The sequence below is a fragment of the Daucus carota genome, chromosome 1 (assembly GCF_001625215.2).
Source record: "Daucus carota subsp. sativus chromosome 1, DH1 v3.0, whole genome shotgun sequence".
NCBI classification, from domain to species: domain Eukaryota; kingdom Viridiplantae; phylum Streptophyta; class Magnoliopsida; order Apiales; family Apiaceae; genus Daucus; species Daucus carota.
This window is the reverse complement of record NC_030381.2, coordinates 6,439,934-6,464,879: the sequence shown is the minus strand read 5'-3', so window position 1 is coordinate 6,464,879 and position 24,946 is coordinate 6,439,934. Positions and strand designations below refer to the sequence as shown.

The window sequence follows — 24,946 nt, the reverse complement described above, 5'->3', positions numbered from 1 at the left end:
CAATTAAGGAAAAATATTTAAATAAGTGAATTTACGACGGACTATTATAGTCATCGTACATTCCAATAAAAAAAACGACTTCGTCCACAGGACTGAAACTTTTTAGATTATTTTTTAACTAAGGGAAAAAATTTAAATAAGAGAATTTACGACGGAATATTATATCCGTCATAAGTTACAATAAACAAACGACGTCATTCTCGCGACTGGAACTATTTTCATTATTTTTTAATTAAGAACAAATATTTAAATAAGTGAATTTATGACGGAATATTGTAGAGTCGTAAGTTTCAATAAAAAAAGGACTCGTCCTTAGGACTAAATTTTTTTTGATTATTTTAAATTATGAAAAATATTTAAATAAGTGAATTTACGACGAAATATTATAGTCGTCGTAAGTTTCAATAAAAAACGACTTCATCCTCAGGACCGGAACCTTTTTTGATTATTTTTTAGTTCGATGGAAAAAAATTAAGATAAGTGAATTCACGACAGAATATTATAGTTGTCGTAAGTTACAATAAAAAAACGACGTCGTCCTCGTGATTGGAACTTTTTTGATTAATTTTTAGTTAAGAAAAAATATTTACATAAGTAAATTACGACAGAATATTTGTAGAGTCGTAAGTTTTAATAAAAAAAAAGGACTTCGTCCTTGGGATTACAACTTTTTTGATTATTTTAAAGTAAGAAAATATTTAAATAAGTGAATTTACGACGGAATATTATAACGTCTCTTTTCAATAAGTGGATCATAAGTAGCAAAATGTGACTCAAATTACTTCATGACCCATACGAATTTTATAGATAAATAAGAGAGTGATGTCTCTTTTCATATGTGTGAAATTTCAAGTAGGTGTGATATTATTTTAAATTTTAATAGCTTCCGCGCATATATATATGACAAACGTATTGAATTTATAGATTTTTCATCATCAAGATTAGAGAAGATACAATAAGGATGGTGATGATTTGATTTGCATCAGTTATGATGGTATTGTGGATAAAGGTAGCAATAATGGTGAAAATTTTTGAGATTATTATGATAAAATTATTAGGGTGTTTTACTTGTTTAGATTTTACTATTTTGTAGGGGAAAATTTGGGTTTAAATTATAAAGATGATGTGAATGTTGATGTGTTGTCCTTAACAAATTCCACTAAATTTAATAGTCATGGTCTAAACGAATTTACTTATGCTTTCACTACATATGACATATAGGTATTGAAATCCTTATTTATAAGTCTCCTATTTCTCTTAGCCTTTTTTTTTTGCAAGCTTCTAGTTTTTGGATATCAAACCGACCTCCGAGAGGCCAGAAGGTAATTTTAATCTAGCCTATTTCCCCTCTTTTGCATTATATATATATAAGTCCCTTAGGTTAATAATTTTTGGTTTAATAACTCAGTTGTCATGCCTTGTTATTGATTAACAAGGTATGGATTGATTAGACTTATAAAATTAGTTTTAATATAATCAACGAATACATAATTAAATTTCAACAATTATCACAAAATAGTCACTATTATTAAGTTATATGATTAACTAGTTGATAAGCCGCGCGTTGCGGCGCCCTATAAATATTATATTGATGATTCAATATTAATATTTGTAGAAAAAAATAATTTTGTGGCTTTCTATAAAATGTATATTAATGTTTCAAAAATAATATTTGTAGGATAAAATAAATTTAATATAATTAAAATCTTGATGTAATACCAATACTAATATATAAAATTGCAAAATTGAACTATAATTCATGGTGAAAAATGGAAATAAATTTATACACATAATTAAAATTTAAAGCACAACGAATCTTAATTTTATTTGTATTTTTTTTAAAAGTAATTATGTTCTTACATTGTCACATTCCTCCAATTTTTTTGTATTGATTGTGCACAAAAACATCTAACTTAAATCCGTGAGATAGCGGTCTATAACTATCCGTAACAACTTTTATTTTTTAATATTGTACCGTCTTCACTTAAAAGTTGCTTCAACGGAGCAAAAGAGAGTATGCATGAATAATTTTTTCATGTATACAAAGTAAATCATATAAAAATTAATAACAACAAACATGTCCGATGAACAAAAGAAATATTATAAAAGAATAACCAACAAAAAAAATACATCAATAGTTAATTTACTGATATCATCCATCAATAACATGTCAAGATTATATTCTTTTCTTGTGTTTGGATTTGTCGACTCCCACATAGCGGTCTATAACTACCTTTGCTTGCAACTACCTTTATTTTTTTAATAATGTATAAACAACCTTCATTTATCCTTGGAGAAGAACGACACCACCGAATTAGAAATCGAGCAAGAGAACTATCACCAGAGAGAGGTAGAGTTGTGGTATTGAAAGAGAGGAGGTTGTGTTTTAATGATCCAAACCCCTACAATCTATAGGGGTATTTATAGGTGCAGAGAGACTTGTGTGCTCTCTTTCCCATAATTAAATAATTTGAAACAAAATCAGATTGAAACTTTCAAGCTACTATATTCCATAAATAATCTGAAACAAAATCAGATTCTTAAACTTGTTCTTAATATACCCGAAACTAAAAAAAGTAGTTCTAATTTTTGATATTTTTCATCCAAAAATTCCAAAAAATTAGAAAAATAGAACGGAGCTATCTGAGAGGCTCTACACGCCCCTCGCTTCCCCTTTATATATACCCAAAACTAAAAAAGGTATCATTTATATAAGTATATTGATTCTCCGTTATATATACCCGAAACTAAAAAAGGTAGTTCTAATTTTTGATATTTTTCATCCAAAAATTCCATAAAATTTGAAAAATAGAACGGAGCTATCTGAGAGGCGCCACCTACATGCCCCTCGCTTCTCCTTTATATAAGTATATTGGTTTTTATCAAGTTCCTATAATAATTTTACCGCTTGCTGAGCTTAAAATTATATTATAATAAAACTTAAAAACATGTCAATAATGTTGATTTAAAATCATGACAACAAAATTAATTTAGAGATATCCGTCAAAAAACTCAAATAATAGGTATTTGTAAACTATTGTCCCTAGTCTCTCCTAGGGCTTAATATTTTACAAAATTTATAATCCCATATGTATCAAGATTTTAGTGTAAGAAAGTAGAGAGTGAGACAATTAGCATCAAAGGAAAGTTGGTCAATGATCACGTCTTAACAAAAATATTGTTCTGTAATTATATAAAGTTGTAAGAAGTTTATACTTACACAATAGGTTAAACGATAATTAACTATCCCGTAGCCGAAAATCTTTGCCGGAAATGGCCGCGTATTTTCAATTATACCATATTTAATAGAAAATTAATGGTAAATGTGAGATCCAATACTTTACACGCTACTATCAATTCTTATCAAATATAGTCGTAAACAAAAATTTAGCCATTGACAAACAAAACCTACCAATAATAATAGGTTGTAACTTAGATGAGGCCCTAACTAACACATCATCAATCTATCAATTTTCAATCAAATACCCTTTTCACTTTCTATATTTATAGAATTTAAACTAGACTATTTTCAACTCAATGTATCTATCAATTTTCAATCAAATACCTTTTTCACTTTCTATATTTATAGAATTTAAACTAGACTATTTTCAGCTCAATGTAGTATCTTTTACTTGGGATGTTACATGCCCTTGGACATCAATAATTAACCGAGTCGATGCTATTCTACTAATAATGTTAGCAATCAAATCTGGCATGAAAGTAAAATCTACCCAAAGTGTTAGGCATTATATAAATTTGAAACAAAGTTTTCACATAATAACAAGAAACAAGAAACATAATAACAAGAAACATAGTCTTACATACCTCAGAACTCCTATCTTAAATCAAATCTGGCATGAAAGTAAAATCTACCCAAAGTGTTAGGCATTATATAAATTTGAAACCAAGTTTTCACATAATAACAAGAAACAAGAAACATAATAACAAGAAACATAGTCTTACATACCTCAGAACTCCTATCTTACCTACCTCAATTCCTATGGAAAAACAGTCATTTGTGGTTAATTCCACGTGACATCATTGATGATGACGATGATGATCATGCATAGTTGTTGTGCCATAAAATCTCCCTGGGCTTATTTTATAGCCCATCATATTATTTGGGCTTCACTTGGGCTTATTGGAATCATTTGGTTAAGGATAATGGGCTTCACCATGGCTGGGTGAATCATTGAAGGTGTACAAGAAGGTATATGGACTTGCATTGGAAGCATAATAAAGACTGCCATCAGAATGGGGTTGCACCTGAAGGCGCTTTAGGGGTTACCACTGCTAGGGGTTACCGCTAAGTGCACCCTGGCTTGCAGTTACGGGGCTGCAGTTAGGGGATGCCGCTGGTAGGGCTTCCGCCGCCTGGGCAGAACGGCAGGCAGACTCCAAACAGGACTCTTCTTCCTTGTTTCAAGGGGGACGAGTTGGAGGCATATTGGGAGTATATCAGCTATTATTTATCTATGAGTTAAAGGATAAATACATCTATTATGGAGATAATTATAAATTGGTGGAGATAATTCAAGGATATTCGGATATTTATGCAAGATGAAGGCTTCAAGTGACCTACTTGGAGTGGGATACCGCTGGATAACTACTGAAAGAAGGTTGTTTTATCCTAAACTAGAGGGGATAAGAGCTTATCTCTTCAGAGTCCTAAATCGAGAACTACATGGGCTTGATCCCTATAAATATAGGGTATGTAGGCACCTTGCAAAGGGACTTGGATCATTTTCACGAGTTCTACACTCTAAAGAGAGGCACGTGTAACCTTTGTGACGTATATTTCCGGGCAATCGCAGGATGGAATTCCATAATTCCGGCCTCGTTGTTTGGTTCTTTGCAAGCTCAGCCCCTAAACACATTTGTTTTTCTTTAGTTTATGTTAACGGCAGCCCCTAAGAGCTAGCCGTGATTTTCGTAGTTGTAATAGATATCCCTATAATTGTGCTATACGGTTCTGGGGGTGTTGTATCAATTCCTCTCACAACACTTTTTGGCGATAGAAGGAGGGGGTTACTGATCTTAGAGAGGAGAGATGTCAGAAATTCCCGAAAACACTGAAAACCCCAAGACGCCGGAAGGCGCTACGCAGGATGAAAGTGATGTTCCAAGCGGAGAACTAACCCACGAGGAGATGAAGGCAAAAATGAAGAGAATGAGTAGGAGGATTGCCTCCTTGAAAAGAAAGTCAGCAAGGTCGAAAAAGGCTAGCAAGGTGACTCCCACCAAGCTAGATTTCGGTGTAGAAGGCGGCAGGAAGGAAGGTGGCAACCCTGAGAAAGAAGCTAACCCCGAAATAGATGATAGAGAGCACTCGCAGGCTGCTAGTGTGTTCGACCGCCTTGGGAGGAAACTGACCGAGCAAGACTTGCGGCACAGGCTTTGCAACAAGGCCCCTAACGGGGATGGACCTGAAGGCTCGCAACATAGGGCTCCTTCCAATCAGAGGCATGAGAAGCCCGTGTCTAAAGCTCGGTCAAAGGATAAAAACCAAAGGCCATCAAAGGTTATCTCCATTCATGACGATGAGGAAAGCTCAGGGTCGCACAATGATAATGAAGTAAGCAAAAAGAAAGATCAGCCCCTGGATAATGACTATGAGGTCGCACTAGATGATGGGGATGATAAATGCAAGATGGAAGAACTGCTGGAAGCCCTAAAGAAGGTGAAAGCTGATAAGAAGTCGAAAGCCGAGCTTACCGTGAAGTCACCCTTTACTAAGAAGGTTAGGGAGTCACCCCTACCTCGTATCTACAGGGGGGTTGGCGACCTGCGATTTAACGGAACCACGGATCCCGTGGAGTATCCTAGCCGGTTTGACACTGAGATGGAGGTCTACCAGATTTCAGACCTCACAAAATGTCGCTTGTTGGCTACAACCCTCAGGGATGACGCTCATCACTGGTTCAAGAGGCTTCCCGCTGATTCCATCAGCTCTTGGAGAAAAATGTGCGAACTGTTTGTGGGACAATTCAGGGCTTCCGTCACTTACGCCCCACCTGCCAACACTCTGGCTAATATTAAGCAAAAGGAACATGAGACATTGAGAGAGTATTTCAAGCGCTTCAACGCAGAGGTACCCCGGGTTAGGCCGACTTCAAAGGAAACCCTGAAGAACTTCTTGATAGCGGGGGTAAGGCCTGGAACAGACTTTTGGAAGGAGTTGCAAGGGCGGGAACCTGAAACCCTAGCTGACTTCTTTGCTAAGGCTGAACCCCATAAGGTGATCGAGGAATCCCTAGCTAAGTTGAAGGAGTCAAAGTCTGAAAGCCGTAGCAGCTGGAAAAACAAGAGGGATAGGTCTTACAGCCCAGATAGGAGGAACACCTACAAGAGGAATCCCTACGTAAGGCCTGCTGGTGAAAAATCCTCGAGCCGAGATGGCAAGACCTCGCCCATTACCGTGAACACAACCAGCACGCAGGGCTTCGACAAGTCAAGGTTGACAATGAGGAAGACAAGAGAAGCGAGGTACCACGAATACACACCACTGACAGCTTCTATAGATCACATTTTTGAGGTCGGAGACAAGGCGAGACTCTTCCGGAAGCCCTTTCGAAGTGGACCCCCTGGAAAGAAAGATCAGGGAAAATATTGTGCTTTCCACGATTTGAACGGACATGACACGGCGGAATGTGTTCATCTTAAAGACCACATAGAGGATCTTATCAGAACAGGATACCTGACGGAGTTTGTAGCCCAAGAGGCTAAGAAATATAAGGAAAAGAAAGCTGAAAGGACAAATAACCAGGAAGCCAACCGTAACACCCGGGCTGGTAGTGTACGAATGATCATCGGAGGACCCTTCGTGGGAGGCCAGGGACGCAGTGCTATGAAGAGATATGTACGAGAAGCCCGAGGGCCGCCCTTAACCAATGTGTGCCATCTGTCTGAAAGGCCTCCCAAAATGTTCAAAGGGGAGACCATGGACATTACCTTCACTGAGGGGGATGCGCGCGCGGTACACCATCCTCATAGCGACGCCCTGGTGGTAACAGCCGTGATCGGAAATGTCAATGTACACAGGCTTCTTGTCGATAACGGAAGCTCAGTCAATATCTTGGCCTACAGTGCGTACCAAAGAATGAAAATGGCGGATAAAGATATGATGGGTTGCTATAATGAGTTGTACGGCTTCACGGGGAATGCCGTCCAGATTGTTGGAAGGGTAAGACTCCCGATCACCCTTGGAACAGAACCCCGGGCTACCACTCAAGTTGCGGAGTTCATGATAGTCAATGAAGACATCTCCTATAACGGGATCCTGGGCAGACCCATCTTAAGGGATATGCGAATCGTGACCTCAATCTACCACTTATCAATGAAGTTCCCAACCCCCAATGGGGTAGGATGTGTACGGGGATGTCAAGCTGACTCCCGGGAATGCTACAGCAAGGCTTTGAGGGCCGCAGTAAAAGCCTGTAAAGAAGCCCAACAAATGGATGAAGACATCCCGGAAAGCTGTTACAAGCAAGTGGATATAGAAGAGAAACCCGAAACCAAGGCTCAGGGAAGGGTTTTAATAAAGTTTGTGAAAGCAACCTGCAACATGGTGATTATCGTGCAACATCCGGGGGAAGACCCTTATCTAGAAGCCTCGCATGCCGTGCATGAAGGGCTTGCACCCACGGATGCACTCCCAGTGAAAAATATTGATACAGCTGAAACCCTGGTTGAAGGGATTGTGGAAGATGTTACTGACAGTGACTTTGAAGGGGATGGTCAAAAGCAGCCCCAAAATAAAAAGCAAGAAAATGAGTGCGAGGCACCTTGTGACTTCAATAGTGCTATGGTAACCTATCAACTCGAAAACCGAACACGGCTTCCCGTTCATGAAATCCTGGGTACGCAACCCCAAGAGGGTGGCAACAAAGAGGTTACCGTTGAGATCGACCTCGACCCAAGGATGCCGAAAACCCAGGTGAAGACTGGAGCAGCTGGGGATACCCTGTCCATCTTGGTGGATGAGTCCGACCCCACTAAAGAACTAAAAATTGGGGAGCAATTGGGGCCGGACCTAAGGGAAACCCTGACCGCATTCTTAAAGAATAATCTGGATGTCTTCGCTTGGAACCATTCGGATATGATCGGGATTCACCCGGAAGTCATGTGCCACCACCTCAATATTGACCCAGACAGGAAGGGAGTCAGACAGAAGAGAAGACCAATTAGTGGGGAAAGGGCTGCCGCTCTTCAAGAAGAGGTAGACCGACTATTGAAGGCAGGCCTAGTGAAAGAAGCTTTTTACCCCACATGGCTAGCAAACCCAGTGTTGGTGAAGAAACCCAACGGGAAGTGGAGAACTTGCATAGACTTTACTGATCTGAACAAGGCTTGCCCTAAGGACAGCTTCCCGCTCCCTCGAATTGACCAATTGGTGGATTCCACTGCGGGGCATGCACTGTTGAGCTTCATGGACGCCTACTCAGGCTACAATCAGATCCCCATGTTCGAGCCAGATCAGGAACACACCTCCTTCATCACTGACAGGGGGCTTTATTGCTATATAGGCATGCCGTTTGGTTTACTAAATGCTGGGGCTACATATCAAAGGCTGGTCAATAAGATGTTTAAGGATCAGATTGGGAGAACGATGGAAGTGTATGTGGATGACATGCTAGTAAAATCAAAGGAAGCTTATAATCATGTTACACACTTATCAGAAATGTTCGACATACTGAGGGATTACAGGATGAAGTTGAATCCCCAAAAGTGCGTATTCGGGGTTGAATCCGGCAAGTTCTTGGGCTTCATTGTCAATCACAGGGGAATTGAAGCTAACCCTGCGAAGATCAAGGCCTTAATTGAAATGAGGTCGCCTAGGAATGTAAAAGAGGTGCAATGCCTTACAGGCCGGGTTGCCGCCCTAAACCGGTTCATCTCAAAATTCGAGGATAAATGTAGAGAATTTTTTGCAGCCATAAAAAAGGGACAAAAATTTGAATGGACGACAGAATGCGAGGCTGCTTTCCTGAAGCTGAAGGAACAGCTTGGAAGCCCGCCATTGTTGGCAAAACCAACGGAGGGTGAAGCCTTGATCCTTTACCTAGGGGTTTCCGAATTCTCAATTAGCGCTGTCCTGATCAAGGAGGAAGAGCAAGCCCAACAGCCAGTGTACTATGTGAGCAAGAGATTACTTGATGCTGAAACCCGCTACTCAAATATGGAGAAGCTAGCCTACGCACTAATTTTGGCTTCCCGCAAACTAAGGCCTTACTTTCAGGCTCACCAGATTGAAGTACGAACATCCTTCCCTCTCAGACAGGTCTTGCACAAGCCGGAAGCCTCCGGAAGGATCATGAAATGGGCAGTCGAGCTAGGCCAGTTTGACATAGAGTACAAGCCAAGGACAGCCATCAAGGGGCAGGCACTAGCTGACTTCATCTTAGAGTTTCCACCTACTTTCGAAGTTGAAGGGATGGAATGCATACCTAAACCTCAGTCTCCAATAGCCACACCCGAGAATTGTTCCCCTTGGTGGAACTTGTACGTCGATGGGGCTGTAAATGGAAATGGGGCCGGGGCTGGCATTGTCTTAGTCAGTCCGGAAGGCCATAAGCTGCAAAGCTCCATTCATTTCGACTTTAAAGCCACCAACAACGACGCGGAGTATGAAGCCCTAATAGCTGGCCTGAAGCTGGCCTTGGAGATGAGAGTGGAAAACATGAATGTTTACAGTGATTCTATGCTGGTAGTCTGGCACATCCGAGGAGGCTTCCAAGCTAGGGGTCCCCGCACCGATCTCTATATGCGGTATGCCCAGGAACTAATTGGGAAATTCAGGGAAATCAAGCTAGAGCAAATACCAAGATCTGAGAATGCAGATGCCGATGCCTTAGCCAAATTAGGCTCTCAGAGGGATGCACACATGCTCGGGGTGATCCCCCTCGAAATCCAGTATCAGCCTAGCATCCCCAAAATTGAAGTCATGGACGTTGAAGCCGATGAAACTAACCTTTGAACAACCCCAATCCATGAATACATAGCCAACGGAACCCCGCCTACAGACAAGGATGAGGCCAGGAAATTGAGGTACAAGGCAGCCCAATATGTGATTTATGATGGAATCCTTTACAAAAGGGGATTCAATCGGCCCCTCCTCAGGTGTGTTGCTGGGGTAAGATGTGAATACATTATGCGCGAGGTGCATGAAGGAATCTGTGGGAACCACTCGGGGGGTGCCTCCCTCGCTCACAAAATCCTCCGTCAAGGCTACTACTGGCCTACCCTCCACAAGGATGCTCATGCCTTCGCCAAGGCCTGTGACAGTTGCCAAGGGTTCTCTAATACAAACAAGAGCCCTGCGGTCCCCCTGAAGACCCTGACAAGCCCTTGGCCGTTTGCTGTTTGGGGTATAGATCTGATTGGTGAATTACCAAAAGGGAAAGGAGGGGTGAAATATGCAGTCGTGGCTGTAGATTACTTTACTAAGTGGGCTGAAGCTGAACCCCTGGCTTCCATTACTGCAAGGAAATTGGTAGACTTCGTTTATCGTGCGATCGTCTGCCGATACGGGGTTCCCTACAAGCTCATATCAGACAATGGGAAACAGTTTGACAGCAATGAAATGATGAACTTCTTTGAAAACCTTGGCATAAAGAAAGGCTTCTCCGCGGTGTGCCACCCTCAGAGCAACGGTCAAACGGAGGCCGTAAACAAAATTATTAAGCACACCCTGAAGGCCAAACTGGAAGAGAAAAAGGGATGCTGGCCAGAAGAACTCCCCATGGTGTTGTGGTCTTACAATACCACTCCAAGGTCTACCACTGGCGAAACCCCGTTCACCCTAACATACGGGTGTGAAGCCATGGTTCCCGTAGAAGTTGGAGCAGGATCTTTTCGAAGGGATAACTACGACCCTGAGAATAATGAAGTCAACCACAGGCTCTACTTAGATCTGATTGAAGAAGTACAGGATACGGCTCAGTTGAAACTTGCTGCATATCAACAGAGGACCCGTAAATATTTTGATAAGAAAGTAAGGGTTCGACCCCTTAAAACGGGAGACCTAGTTTTCAGAAAAATGATGCCTAACATGAGGGTTCCCGCTCATGGAGCCTTCGGGGCAAAGTGGGAAGGCCCATATATCATCAAAACAGTGCTTTGGGAAGGTACCTATCACCTCACAGACATGGATGGAAGACTCATACCACGGGCATGGAACGCCCAACACTTAAAGAGGTATTACCAGTAGCTTCACCCGGGTAGTATTTCTGTAAGCTTCGGCTTAAGGGTCAGGAAATAAAGGCGGTTTATTAGTTGTAATCGCTATGCTTTTAGGAAAATTATCAGGCTACTATTTGCTTTATTTGCTAGGACGCTCGGGGGTAGTGTCGTTACACCCCCCAATATTATGCTATGTCAATTTTTACCATGTGATTCAATAAAATTTCGCAGCTTTCCGTTACGAAAATGTTGTATATGCTTGCTGGCTTACCATGATTGATAATTGAATACTTCATGTATGCTTTAAAAAGTATTTAAGGTTTCAATTGCATCTAGTTCTCCACCATAATTAAAATTATGCTAAAGAACTCGGGGGGTAGTAGGCGTATCATTAACATTATTCATTTGGCTTAAAATTCAAATAAATTTGGGAATCGAAAACACTAAAACTCGTGAACACAACTTGATAACTTGGCTGCACCGGTGGGAAGGAAAGCTTTTCAAGCTTTCAAGGTTTCAAGCCTATCAAGGCTTTCAAGGCTAAAGCTTTTCAAGCTTTCAAGGTTTCAAGCCTATCAAGGCTTTCAAGGCTAAAGCTTTTCAAGCTTTCAAGGTTTCAAGCCTATCAAGGCTTTCAAGGCTAAAGCTTTTCAAGCTTTCAAGGTTTCAATCCTATCAAGGCTTTCAAGGCTAAAGCTTTTCAAGCTTTCAAGGTTTCAAGCCTATCAAGGCTTTCAAGGCTAAAGCTTTTCAAGCTTTCAAGGTTTCAAGCCTATCAAGGCTTTCAAGGCAAAAGCTTTTCAAGCTTTCATGGTCTTGGGCTTACAGTAGCCCTTCAAGGTTTAAAGCTTATCAAAGCTTTCAAGGCAAAAGCTTTTCAAGCTTTCATGGTTTTGGGCTTACAGTAGCCCTTCAAGGTTTAAAGCCTATTGAGGCTTTCAAGGCCGAAGGCTTATCGAGGCTTTCGAGTTTAAAGCCTATCCAGGCTCACAAGGCTTACTTGGTGGAGTTATTACAAGGCTAATTTAGTGGGATTACTAGAAAGCTCACTTCGTGGAATTATCTCAGAACTTACTTGGAGGAATTATCGCAAAGCCTACATCGTAAAATTATCTCAGAACTTATACTTGGTGACTACCCTAAAGGCTTACACCTAGGGGTCATTTTAAGGCTTACATCCAATGGTGTCCCTAGATTCTCACACATGTGAGATTATATTCAACTGTGCTTAAATGGATTATTACAAAAAAAGACTAAGTGCTTTTATATACGCTATTGGGGAGTTAACACGAACATATACATCAACATACATTCGCAAAGAAGGAAATGACCTTGAAGAACAAAGTCCCAAGGGTCACAACCCCCCAGAAGGTGGACAATGTGTACACTTCCACTACAAGGGTTACCCCCTGCATTCATCCCCCTTACCTGCACGGAAGGGTTAGGCGACCAACACAATAATATCCATGGAAATACAGGAAAGGCATGCAAGGCAAGGAATGAAGAAGTGAAAGCAATTACATAAAAAAAAATAAACTACAAGGGAAATTCCTCCCCACACCAACAGGGGGAGGCCCTTTTAGCATTAAAAATGTCTCGCGGAGCATTCGGAGGTGCCCGTACCCTCATCCAAAAAATATTCAATTCGTGACGACAAGCGCCACGCACAAATTCACTATTCGTAAATTAAAAGGTTGATTAAAACAGGGGGAAAGGAGGTCAAAGAGCAGCAGGGGAGGAGGAGTCCTTCTCATCAACGGCTGGGGGATCCTGCGGGGCTACCGCAGGGGCTACGACCGGAACCCCTTCCGGGGGCGTCACCACAAGACCCGCAGAAACCAGCTCTGCGGGCTTTGGCTCGTCTTTAGCCGTAACTCCCTTGTCGCCGCCATCGCCGGAAAGACCCTGAGAAGCAGCCAGGGCCTTATCTATGCCGGCCTCATCCTCGGCCTTCGCTTCCTCCAGGGCTACCGCAGCATCGGGTCCCAGCCTCGCCCAGTCATTATCAGGAAAGAACCTGTAGGCCAACTGAACGCAGTCCTTGATGCCTGCAGCGACTCCAGCCTCGAAGATGGTAGCCTCCCGTTCTTTCCTGCCCGCCTTGACAGCGGCTGCCGCATCCTGGAGCCCCTTCACCTGCAACTCCAGCTCCTTAACCTGCCTACGCAGGCCATCAACCTCCTCCTCTAGCCCCCTCCTCACCATATCCTCCTTCGCCTTCAGTTGCTGGGCCTTAGTCTCCGCCTCCTTGAATTTGAGGTTAGCCCTTTGGAAGGCGTCCCTCTCCTTGGCGGTGGAGGCCAAATCAACCTTGGCCTGCTTCAGCTCTGCCCTCGTGGCTTCGTTGACTCGGGCAGTATCAGCAACGTGTTCCCCCATCTTCAGGTCAAGGAACAGGCTCTTAGCATTGGCCACCACTTTGTCACGGGTGGCCTCGGCAATGGAGAGTCTATCCCACTCCCGGATGGTGGCCTCAGGGATCTGATCGGAGAGCATCCGTTGGAAGAGCTGAGTCTTTTGAGAGGAGGAGGAAGCGGGAGAGCTGCGGGCCAGGGTTAACCTAGGCTTCTTGCTTGTGCGGCCTTCGGCTGAAGACCCGGCCTCCGCGGTCTTGGAGGGGTCCCGCTTGCGACCCCCGGAGGAGGCCTTCTTCTGCTCGAAAGAGGGAGAAGGAAGCTGGGAGAGTGGCTTGGCAGGAATAGGAGCCTGGGAGCCGGAGGCCTCTCCGAAGAGGTCCTCGTACTTGGTGGAGCGTTTGACGAATCTGGGAATGTTGGCAGCCATATCTGTGGAAAGAAACAAGGAGAAACAATTAGATAATATCCGAGCATATACAGAAATATGGGAGGATGCAAGCATAGCAGATGGCATAAAAAATTATAAAGCATGCAGGAGGTATGACAGGAAATTTATAAAGCAAATATCATATAAGGAAAACAAGTTCAAGGGTGCAAGCTAAGAGGAAACCTGGGCTTCCCGTCGCCTCCACATCAGCACCCCCCTCGTCAACGGGGGATGCATCTACCACCGTAGTGGAAAAACCGAGCCTCTCCAGGTTTTCTGGAGTAAGCAGGCTGGAGCCATCACCTAGCTTGGTGGACAGCCCCAACACGTGCTCGGCCCTCTCAAGGGACTCTCCCGCCAAAGGAGTCTGCACTGGCATGTCTACAACAAATACAAGCATAAGGAAACTAAACGGGAACCCTAAAGGGCTAAACTAGACAATGGATTAAGGAAAAGCTGGCTTACTGGGGGAGAGATTGAAGTCCTTCCTGTAGACTGGACAGTCATAGCAGTAAAGGAAGAGCTTCTGCCAGTCCGACATCGACTGGCGGTTGCCCTTGATGCCCTTCTTGGGATGGGTGTTCCAGGCAATGAGGTAGAAGAACCCTGGGGTCCTGCCGGTAAGTTTCAACTGGAAGAACCAGCCCAACTCCAAGGCAGACATCCTCACCCCATGGTGGATGTCATAGAGGATGTAGAGGCAGACCGCCATGCGGTAGGAGTTGGGGGTGAGCTGCATGGGGGAGACCTCATAGAAGTCCAAGACCTCCTGGATGAAAGGATGGAGGGGGAGAGACAAACCCAGCCTGAAGAACTGGGCGGAAAGCGCGGCTTTGGGATAGCCAGTGCCCGGCTTGAGGGTGTCAAAGCGGTGACACCTCTCTCCTGGCTTCGGGATCCCCAAGGTGCAGCCAGGGTTGCAGGACACCAATAGGGACTGCAGCCGAGCAGGAGTCATGATGGAGTCCATATGCTCGCAGGCTAGGACTACAGCTGGAGGCTCGATCACCTCCACGGAAGCTTCAGCCTCCCGCTCAGCCTCCTCGGGGCTCCCCTCGAGGGCTTCAGCAGTAGGGTCCAGCGGGAGGCCCGAGGTCCCATCCGCCTTACTGGACTCAGAGGTGGTCCAGTTGAGCTCCTTCACCACCAAGCTGTGCCTGGAGCGGGTTCTGGAGCTAACCCCTAAACTGGGCCGGGCAGGCTGAAGGTCCTGGCTAAAGGAGGATCCCGTGTCAACCGTGACAACGGGAGCCTTGCTGGTGGCAGACTGAGAAGAGTGTGAGGACATGGATCCTTGAGACATCTACAAGAGGAAAGGACGGGTTAACGAAAGGACACAGCAAGATGTGAAGGAGTTGAAAGAAAGGAAAAAAGGAGGAGGAAAAAGGGTCTGCTGAAGGCTGGGCTACAAAGGTGGAGCCCTGCGGGTGCGAAGAAGGAATGAAAAGGCTTCAGTTGGAGCCCTAAAAGTATACGGGAACTACATCCCTCATAGGAAGCGGCACAGGCCACAGAGGACGGTTCATCTTCTTCGGGAAGCCCAACAAGGGACCCGGAACGGGAAACCTAATCCTAACCCTAATCTCAACCAACAATCAACGCCCAATCACAATCCTAAGATACCAGCTAAGCAAGTGTAGCGAGCAAATCACGCAAACAATACATTCACAGCAGATAAAGGGCACGAAAAGGGGGTTCGATTGTGAAAGAGGGGTTCCCCCTGGAGGCAATTGGGAACCTAGGGTTTACAATCTAGGGCTACGATCATGGCCTCAAAGCAATGCGACAACACCAAGGGCAATAACCCAGTTGGGAAACAATCAGGGCCTAATTAGAGTCAATTAAAACCAGTGGTGTGTGTATATTCAAAGGATGAGTGTACATGTTTAACTATACTGGCATGCAGGGCAAATCAGTAGTTTAATCGGGCATGGTAACATCAAGCAAGGCGAATGTGGGTGTGTGCACGCATACCGAGGTGAACAGTCAAGAGAAAAAGAGGCAAACAGGCATGGATCATATAAACGTTTAGTTGCAGACATGGTGCAAATGTAAAAGAAAAATAAAAACGAAGGCTCGAGGAGAGCATACCTTTGGTCGGAAGTTGGAAACGGAGACGGAGAAGTAAACGCCGGAGAGAAAGAGCAAGGCGCGCCTGGAAGTGCTTCGGTCGGAGGAGAGAGTGTGGAGTGAAGTGTTTGAGAGATAAAAGAAAAGTGGAACAAAGCTGTGTGTAAGTGTATATATAGCAGTGAGAAGTGGGGGACAGCTACACCAGGTGGCCTGCCGTGACTGGCTGGGCGTGGAGAAGGCTTTGATGACGCAGGGCTTCCTGAGGCCTAGGTGGGTGGCTGAAGAGGTAGAGGCAGGCTAGGACTCTACGGCTGCACCACCTAATTAGGGATTTTCTGTTGCAATTCAAACCAATTTGAATTTAAATTAAACCCCGAAATCTTTGGAATTAGCCTTATCACAAACTGACATGGCACACGCGGGAAACTGAAAAGGTGGAATAGAAATTGCGGAAGCTCGGACATATTCGTTGAAAATAATTTTTATTATTTTGGGAATAAATATTCAAGGTTTTCGGTGGTTGTACTGAATTAATATAATTGGTTTCATAATTATGTGTGGGAAATACATCTGAATTATTTCTTGTTTCTTACACCGGGCTACGCCCACGTAAGCTTAGAAATAATCTACGATTAATCTCTGACATAATTTAAGGGCTTGCAGCTGGTTGATTGAGGGTTACCGTTCTTAGGTTCCTCCGTATTTAATACTTCAAGGAACCGGGGGGTAGTTGTTGTGCCATAAAATCTCCCTGGGCTTATTTTATAGCCCATCATATTATTTGGGCTTCACTTGGGCTTATTGGAATCATTTGGTTAAGGATAATGGGCTTCACCATGGATGGGTGAATCATTGAAGGTGTACAAGAAGGTATATGGACTTGCATTGGAAGCATAATAAAGACTGCCATCAGAATGGGGTTGCACCTGAAGGCGCTTTAGGGGTTACCACTGCTAGGGGTTACCGCTAAGTGCACCCTGGCTTGCAGTTACGGGGCTGCAGTTAGGGGATGCCGCTGGTAGGGCTTCCGCCGCCTGGGCAGAACGGCAGGCAGACTCCAAACAGGACTCTTCTTCCTTGTTTCAAGGGGGACGAGTTGGAGGCATATTGGGAGTATATCAGCTATTATTTATCTATGAGTTAAAGGATAAATACATCTATTATGGAGATAATTATAAATTGGTGGAGATAATTCAAGGATATTCGGATATTTATGCAAGATGAAGGCTTCAAGTGACCTACTTGGAGTGGGATACCGCTGGATAACTACTGAAAGAAGGCTGTTTTATCCTAAACTAGAGGGGATAAGAGCTTATCTCTTCAGAGTCCTAAATCGAGAACTACATGGGCTTGATCCCTATAAATATAGGGTATGTAGGCACCTTGCAAAGGGACTTGGATCATTTTCACGAGTTCTACACTCTAAAGAGAGGCACGTGTAACCTTTGTGACGTATATTTCCGGGCAATCGCAGGACGGAATTCCATAATTCCAGCCTCGTTGTTTGGTTCTTTGCAAGCTCAGCCCCTAAACACATTTGTTTTTCTTTAGTTTATGTTAACGGCAGCCCCTAAGAGCTAGCCGTGATTTTCGTAGTTGTAATAGATATCCCTATAATTGTGCTATACGGTTCTGGGGGTGTTGTATCAATTCCTCTCACAACACATAGTCGTACTGACATCATTGATGATGATGATGATGATGATGATGATGATGATGATCATACATATTAGTAGTGAATACAGAATCTTATTAATATGAATATTAACTTTTATGCTCACATTTAACATATGTATGACCACAGTTAACATTAGATATGAATAGGTGTTTATGTGGTGGGCTTAGACAAAATTTGTATATGTAGGCAGTATCTAATTAAAAACTATAAGAATATTAGACATTATATGAGTTGCCAATAAAAAACTAAAAAAATATTAGACATTATATGAGTTGCCAATAAGTTGTGTGTATATGTGTGTGTATTAAAATTAAAAATTATTATTTGAAAAAATTTATTCTTATATTGAATTGTCGTATAAATATATTTTTTTGTTACTATTAAAATTAATTATTAAATTTATGGCATAAATTTGTATCAAGTAATTGTCCGATATTATTTAACTACATTAATAGCTATTCTATAATTGTCAAGCACTTAGTTACTTTTTAGTAAATTAATCAAAATAAACTTCGCTTATTGATGGAATATCAATTATAAAAATATTAGTGAAAAATGATATATTAAAGCATGAAAAATTTAGTCAGTTATGTGATGTTTTTGCAAAGGTCATCTCATTTTGAGCTAAATAACCATCTTAAAATTATTACGATTTCATGACACACACATATATACTGAGGGATCGTGAAATATTTAATACATATTAGTTATAAAACATTTTCAAGCTTTTTGAAAATGATAAGAATAATATATAAAATAGAAATATAAGCAGGATGGTAGAACGTAACAACCATCCTCATCAAATGATAAAATAAAATTTAAAATTTAAAATACATATTTTATCTTAAAGGGTCCACTAACATCCATATGAATCTAAAAAAATGTTATAATAGTGGAACGTTCGCGTAGATTATATATATATATAAGGTATTTCTTCCACCCCTCTCATTTTTAACAGATTTTTATATTATTTGACAAACATTTTAAAATACATACAAAATATAGTCTCATAACTTCTCTTTAAATTTGTTTAAAATAATTTGTGAAATTATGGGACAAAGTATATAATTAAGTTGAATTTGTATAATCAATCACAAGCAAATTTATTTGAAAAAGATTTTGCAGGGGTGAACAATAATATCACAAAATATACCACAGGGTCCCAACAGATTTTAACAAGATATATAGTTCGCATCTTATAACTAAAATCTGGACCGTGCGTTTCATGTACATAACAGATGTATACTTTTCGTCGACTGCTATATATACACACGAGTATGGCCACAATTGTATGAATCAAAGCATGTCTTCACAAAAAGATTTCAAGGGTGATTCTCAAGTGAGCGGCGGTCCTTCCCAACCGGCACCAAAGAAAGAGAGGTATACCAAGGTGGAAGGTAGGGGCAGTAGGATCCGAATTCCCACTCTTTGTGCTACTCGGGTCTTCCAACTGACCAAAGAGTTGGGTTTGGCCACAGATGGTGCAACAATCCAGTGGCTTCTTGAACAAGCGGAGCCCGCCATTATTAGGGCTACAGGAACCGGAACAGTGCCTGCTATTGCTACTGTAACTGCTGATGGGTCCCTCAGAGTCCCGGAGACGAAAGAGGGAGCTGCTGAGGATGTTTCCAAGACCTCGGGCCTTGCGGCTGTGGGTCCCAGCCCCGTGTCTGTGCCAGGGTATGGGATGGCGGCGGAAAATGGAATGAAGATGAACCAGAACCAGGCCAGCGCTGGTGAGCTCTGCTGCAGAGGACGAGTATGATGAGGTGGTATTGATGGGCAAGAAGATTAGGTTTCGTAAAAGGGGCCTTTGAATGATACAAGACTAGGTCTGATTTAGGGAAGGGAGGATTTTGATTATAATAGGGGAGTTTATGTGCAGTGAGCAGTGTTGTAAAAAACGGGAATCGGACTTAATCGGTGAAGTTACGGAACAAAGATTAATCGGGGATTAATTGAACTAATCGGAGATTAATCGGATTGATCGGTGATTAATCAGCGATTTAATCAGTTCGGTGAGTTACAGAACAGGGATTAATCGGTGATTAATCGTGATTAATCACCGACTTTTAGAACAGAGGCAGTGAGATGAGTAAAATGATGAGAATTCACAGGATTAGGACATTTTCTTTATTTAAAAAATTCGCATCAAAACAAATTTCTCCCATTGATAATTATTTAAGTAAATTAATTGACACAATTTTTCGTTTAAGTAAATTGATACAATTTTTCATTTAGGCATTTGATATGTACAAAAAAAATCAAAACATAATCGAAAGCCAAAAGGATAAATGTTTATCCTTAATGGAGGTCTATGGAGCTCATAATTATGTGTTTGATAAATGTTCTCAAATAAAACATGAAATTCTAGAGAGTATAAAAAAAGCAAAAAAGGAGGTGAGACATTGAGAAATGATATTCTTGGATGATTTGGGTCACAGAAATTTAATTCAAACATGTTGCAAGGTGATTTCTTAAAATTGTGAGATTAATACTATACAATTTTTTTATGATATTGATAAATATGCATGATAAATAGTATTGAGTGGACCATGACAATTTGATATGAACTTACATGATGACGGAATGGACACCAGTGAATTTATTAGTGAAAAATATAATATGATGTATGTTTTGTTATAATTGAAAAATAAGATTTTTTGTGAACCCGTGATTTGAAGATGTGGCTTCTCTTATTACAACAAATGAGCACGTACTATAATGATAATTTAAATTTTTAGTTGTCGAGATTAATCAATTAAGTTCATATTGGGTGAACTCTAAAAATTGTTATAATCGGATGACAATCACTGCACTAATAAATCATATCTTCTTGGGTTTGAGATGGACTTATAGAGAGCTTAACGTACGTATTGCACTTAGGTCATTATATTGCAACTTACCGAATTCGGAATTGGAATTTGGCCCTATTTACGGGAAAAGACTTGGAATCTGTATTATTTAATTATAGTTGGAAATGTACAATCTGAGCTATGTGCTATTTGTTTTGCCAAGATGAAGACAGGTACTATATGGGTTTACGGTCTATCCATTTTAGTAAGACGAGACCGTTAGGAATTCAAATGAAAGAGTTTGTAATATCTGAGTCCCACATCGAGTAGCGTGAAGACTTCAAGTGAGTTTACAAGTATAATTAGAAAATACATCTAACAAATCATGATCTTTTTGGAGTCTTTGATGGGCAAGTTTTTGCATTTGGATCAACATATTTTTGATCCAGAGATCGGAGCTTGACCAAATTTTTGAAGAAATATTTGGGATTGGACCATTTTGACACATTTACTATACCCAACATATGGAAGAGAGATATTGATAAATGATATATCTTTTCTGACAGTCGAAATTAGCCGCTCTATTTTAGCGTGAATAAGAAATTTATAATAGTACTATATATATCTTTTCTAACGAATTTAAAATTTATGCTAATGTACGGCTAAACATTTGAGCATATTATATATATATTCTCATTACATTCTTTTTACATAAAAAAAATCAATATATCATGTTGGGGGGTGTATTCAATTCGGTTTATAAAATATTTATTTCATTAATGAAATCCGGAGATATTCAACTCGGATTTTAAAAAATGTATCAAAATCTTGGAGTATTCGATTAGGATTTTAAATTATACTACAAAATATGGTAGTATTCAATCATGATTTTAACTTATGATTAATAAACTGATGTTTTTTTTTTGAAACAAAACGAGATTTCATTAATAGATCAAATCCTCCAACAATAGAGTCTCTAACAATATAGATGGAGGAGACGAAAAAAAGATAAAGCCATTGAGCTCACAAGGGTATCTAGCTAAACTATGAGCTACCTTGTTTGCCTGTTTTTTAACATGATTAATAGAGAAACGACCATCACCACTTAGCAAATCATCACACTGCTGCAGAAGATCACCAATCTCCAGAAGATTACACTGACCTTGCTTAATTGCTGTGACACTCAAGAGTGAGTCACTTTCAATCATCACCTTCCCCTCCGTCATCTCCTTAGCCCAAATCAAAGCTTCCAAGATTCCTGTTAGCTCAGCCTCCATAACAGACACGTTCCCTGCTACTTGCATTGTTTTTCCTGCAGCAAACGGCCCATGATCATCCCGAAGAACCATGCCAAGAGCAAAAGAGTTATGCCCCTCCACCACTGACGCATCGACATTGACCTTGAAACATCCCTCGTCCGGAGGCCTCCCTCTGTGAACCCTTTCTTCTCGAATGGTATCTCCAGCTGCATGATTACTACTGGGTTTCCTATTTGCCGTTTGCCAATCATCCACCTGTTTCTGACTCCAAGAAATATTCACTGCTGGCTGCATAACTTTGTTCTCAAAAATACATTTATTCCTAGCAAACCATATACCCCAGAGAGCCGTCGACAGTTTACCATTTCATCAGATGAGTTATTAGCCAGAGTAGAAAGCAGCCAGTTTGAAACATATTCCACATTACTCAAATCGTAATTTAAGCCTTTCAGATTCAAGCACTCCTGAGCATACCTGCATTCAAAAAAGAGATGCCTCAAGTGTTCCACCTCTCCCTCACACATAGGGCAGCTTATGGTGACCGGCACTCCTTTCCCTCTTAAAATGTAGCGAAGAGGAAGATTATTCCTGCAGAGTCTCCAAATAAATACTCGAACCTTATGAGGAACAGGCAAAGACCATATCTTCTTCCACCCCCTGATGGCATACAATCGTCAACCCTAGTCTGATTTTTACACCATTGATAATACGCTGATTTCACTGTGTACTGTCCATTGTTAGAATGGATCCAAGCAATCCTGTCTCTAGTACACCCTTGTAGAATACGGGTACGAACAATAGCTGCAGCATCTTCAGAACTAAAGTGGAGATTAACTTTGTCCACATCCCATTCCTTACTGTTCTCTTTGAAAAAATCACACACTTTCGAGCGTTTGGCTTGACTACTTGTGGCTAAGTCATTGACACAGAAATTCTCCTTACACCTCAGCCATTTGTCCAAACCAATGTTAATGGATTTCCCGTCCCCCAGAACCCACCCCAACCCACTCTTCATTTCCTCTTTCGCCTCCCAAATCCCAAATCCCGGACCATGTATAACTCGCCCCCCTGTTTTGCTTGCTTGAAGAAAATGACACGAAGGGAAATACCTGGCTTTTAATATTCTCGTTACTTGAGCATCAGGTCTAGTAATCAAGCTCCAGCACTGCTTCCCTAAGAGTGCTAAATTAAAACCATGAATATCACGAAATCCCAGACCCCCGCTGTTTTTTGAAGTACACATTCAATTCCAAGCTAGCCTATGGGTGAAATTCCTGCTTGCCTTTCATTTTGATTGAATTGAAAGAGTAGTCTCGAGCCGCGCTCTTCTGCCGGAAGACGTATGCCTTTGCTGTTTGTCGAGCTAGTCTGCCACCAAAAAGCATTCATTGCCTTTTGAATCTCTTGACCCAGCGACTTAGGAATAAGAAAACAGGACATGGCATAAGCAGGAATAGCTTGCACTACATTCTTCAGCAACACCTACTTTCCAGCACGGGACAACAATCTCGAGCTCCACCCTTTGATTCTTTGAACCACTTTGTCCTTTAGATATCTGAAGACAGTTTTCTTGGATCGGCCAATTAAAGAAGCCAAACCCAGATACTTACTCTCACCTATGTCTTTAAAAACTTCAAGCTCTTGTTTGATCTCCAGTTGCTTATCCATGTGAACATTTGAGCTAAAGAAAATAGCCGATTTCTGATAATTCACAGCTTGCCCAGACCGCAGTTCATAAGCATTTAGCAGGTTCTTCACTGTTGAGGCCTCACAGTTAGTGGCTTTAAAGAATAGGAAGCTATCATCGGCGAACAAAAGATGAGTTATCGAGGGAGCAGAATTGATAATTTGGCAACCCTTCAAACGACCACTCTCAGCTGCTTCCTTTAGAGAATTAGATAACCCTTCTACACATAACAGGAACAAATAAGGTGACAAAGGGTCACCCTGACGGAGTCCACGAGTTGGGATTATGGGACCGATATATGAGCCTTGAAAGGCTATGGAGTATGACAATTTTGAAACACAAAGCATGACCCATTTGATCCATTTCTCCGAGAAACCCATACCATTCATTCTGCTTCTTAAGTAGTTCCAACTTACTCGATCGTAGGCTTTACTGATATCTAACTTTAAAGCAACCTCCCCCTATTGCCCACTGTGCTTCCGTTTCATGTAGTGAAGGATTTCGAAAGCCACAAGAATATTATCTGTGATATTACGCCCCGACACAAACGCAGACTGCTCCTCAGAGATGATGTTTGGAAGAATCTTTTGTAGTCGGTTCGCCAAAACCTTAGATAAAATTTTTTAAAGCACGTTACACAAGGCTATTGGCCGAAGATCTTTGGGATCATCAACATTGTCTCTCTTAGGAATAAGGACCAGGGTAGTGTCGTTCATTTCAGCTGGAAAAATACCCTCATCCAACCACTGGTAGCAGCATTTAAAAACTTCTTCACCAAGTAGACCCCAAAAATGCTGAAAGAAGGCTGGATTCAATCCATCCGGACCACTGGCCTTGTCTGGATGCATGCTTTTTACAGCTTGCGTAAATTCTGAAAAAGTTAAATCCATAGTAAGCAATGCATGTTATTCAATTGAGATTATTTACAAAATATTAAAATATGATGATATTCAAATGTTGATGGATTATTCTGACCTTCATAAAATGATGAATTTTGTACGATTGTTCAGTCTATTTTATGATATTTGAAATTATACCAAAATTGATGAGATTTTGAAGTATTGTGCCTAAATCCTAAATACTCTACATCAACTCCGCGAGATTTTATCTTGAATCCGCATAAAATCAAAATCAGATATAATACATTAAAATTCATAGACTATATAATAATCATTAAAATCTCAACTGAATACGTAATTACGAGCTAGCATGACCCCTTACAATTTACATAACAATAGATAATTTTTTTAGATAATCGAATATAGAAAATGGTAATTGACCGGATAATAATATCCATTAAAAGATTATATCTGTTCGACAATCAACACCGGAAACGTATAATATACCATGGGACCCCCAGATTTAACAAAATACAGTATCGAAATAATATCTACCAGATTTTGATATATGCACGTAATTAATAACACCTCGTCCAGAGTACTATATAAAGAATGTTGTACGCATTGCCAGAGAATTGTATTAAGCAATC

At 41.3% G+C, this 24,946-nt stretch overlaps 1 protein-coding gene across 1 annotated transcript; it reads left to right on the top strand.

Moving 5' to 3' along the window:
* The first annotated feature begins 8,824 nt into the window (after window positions 1–8,824).
* LOC135149932 (uncharacterized) lies at window positions 8,825–12,205 on the top strand. Its single transcript, XM_064086112.1, has 3 exons — window positions 8,825–9,542; window positions 10,374–10,773; window positions 12,064–12,205. Exons 1-3 carry the CDS (start codon window positions 8,825–8,827, stop codon window positions 12,203–12,205), a joined length of 1,260 nt encoding a protein of 419 aa, XP_063942182.1.
* The last annotated feature ends 12,741 nt before the right edge of the window (window positions 12,206–24,946 follow it).

Bases quoted from the DNA above. Each gene is read 5' to 3' on its own strand.
- LOC135149932 (XM_064086112.1), top strand. From the start codon at position 8,825: ATGAGGTCGCCTAGGAATGTAAAAGAGGTGCAATGCCTTACAGGCCGG. The intron at 9,543-10,373 runs GCATTGTCTTAG...TTTGGGGTATAG, and splicing joins TGGAAATGGGGCCGGGGCTG to ATCTGATTGGTGAATTACCA. The intron at 10,774-12,063 runs GTCTACCACTGG...AAGCTTTTCAAG, and splicing joins TCTTACAATACCACTCCAAG to CTTTCATGGTTTTGGGCTTA.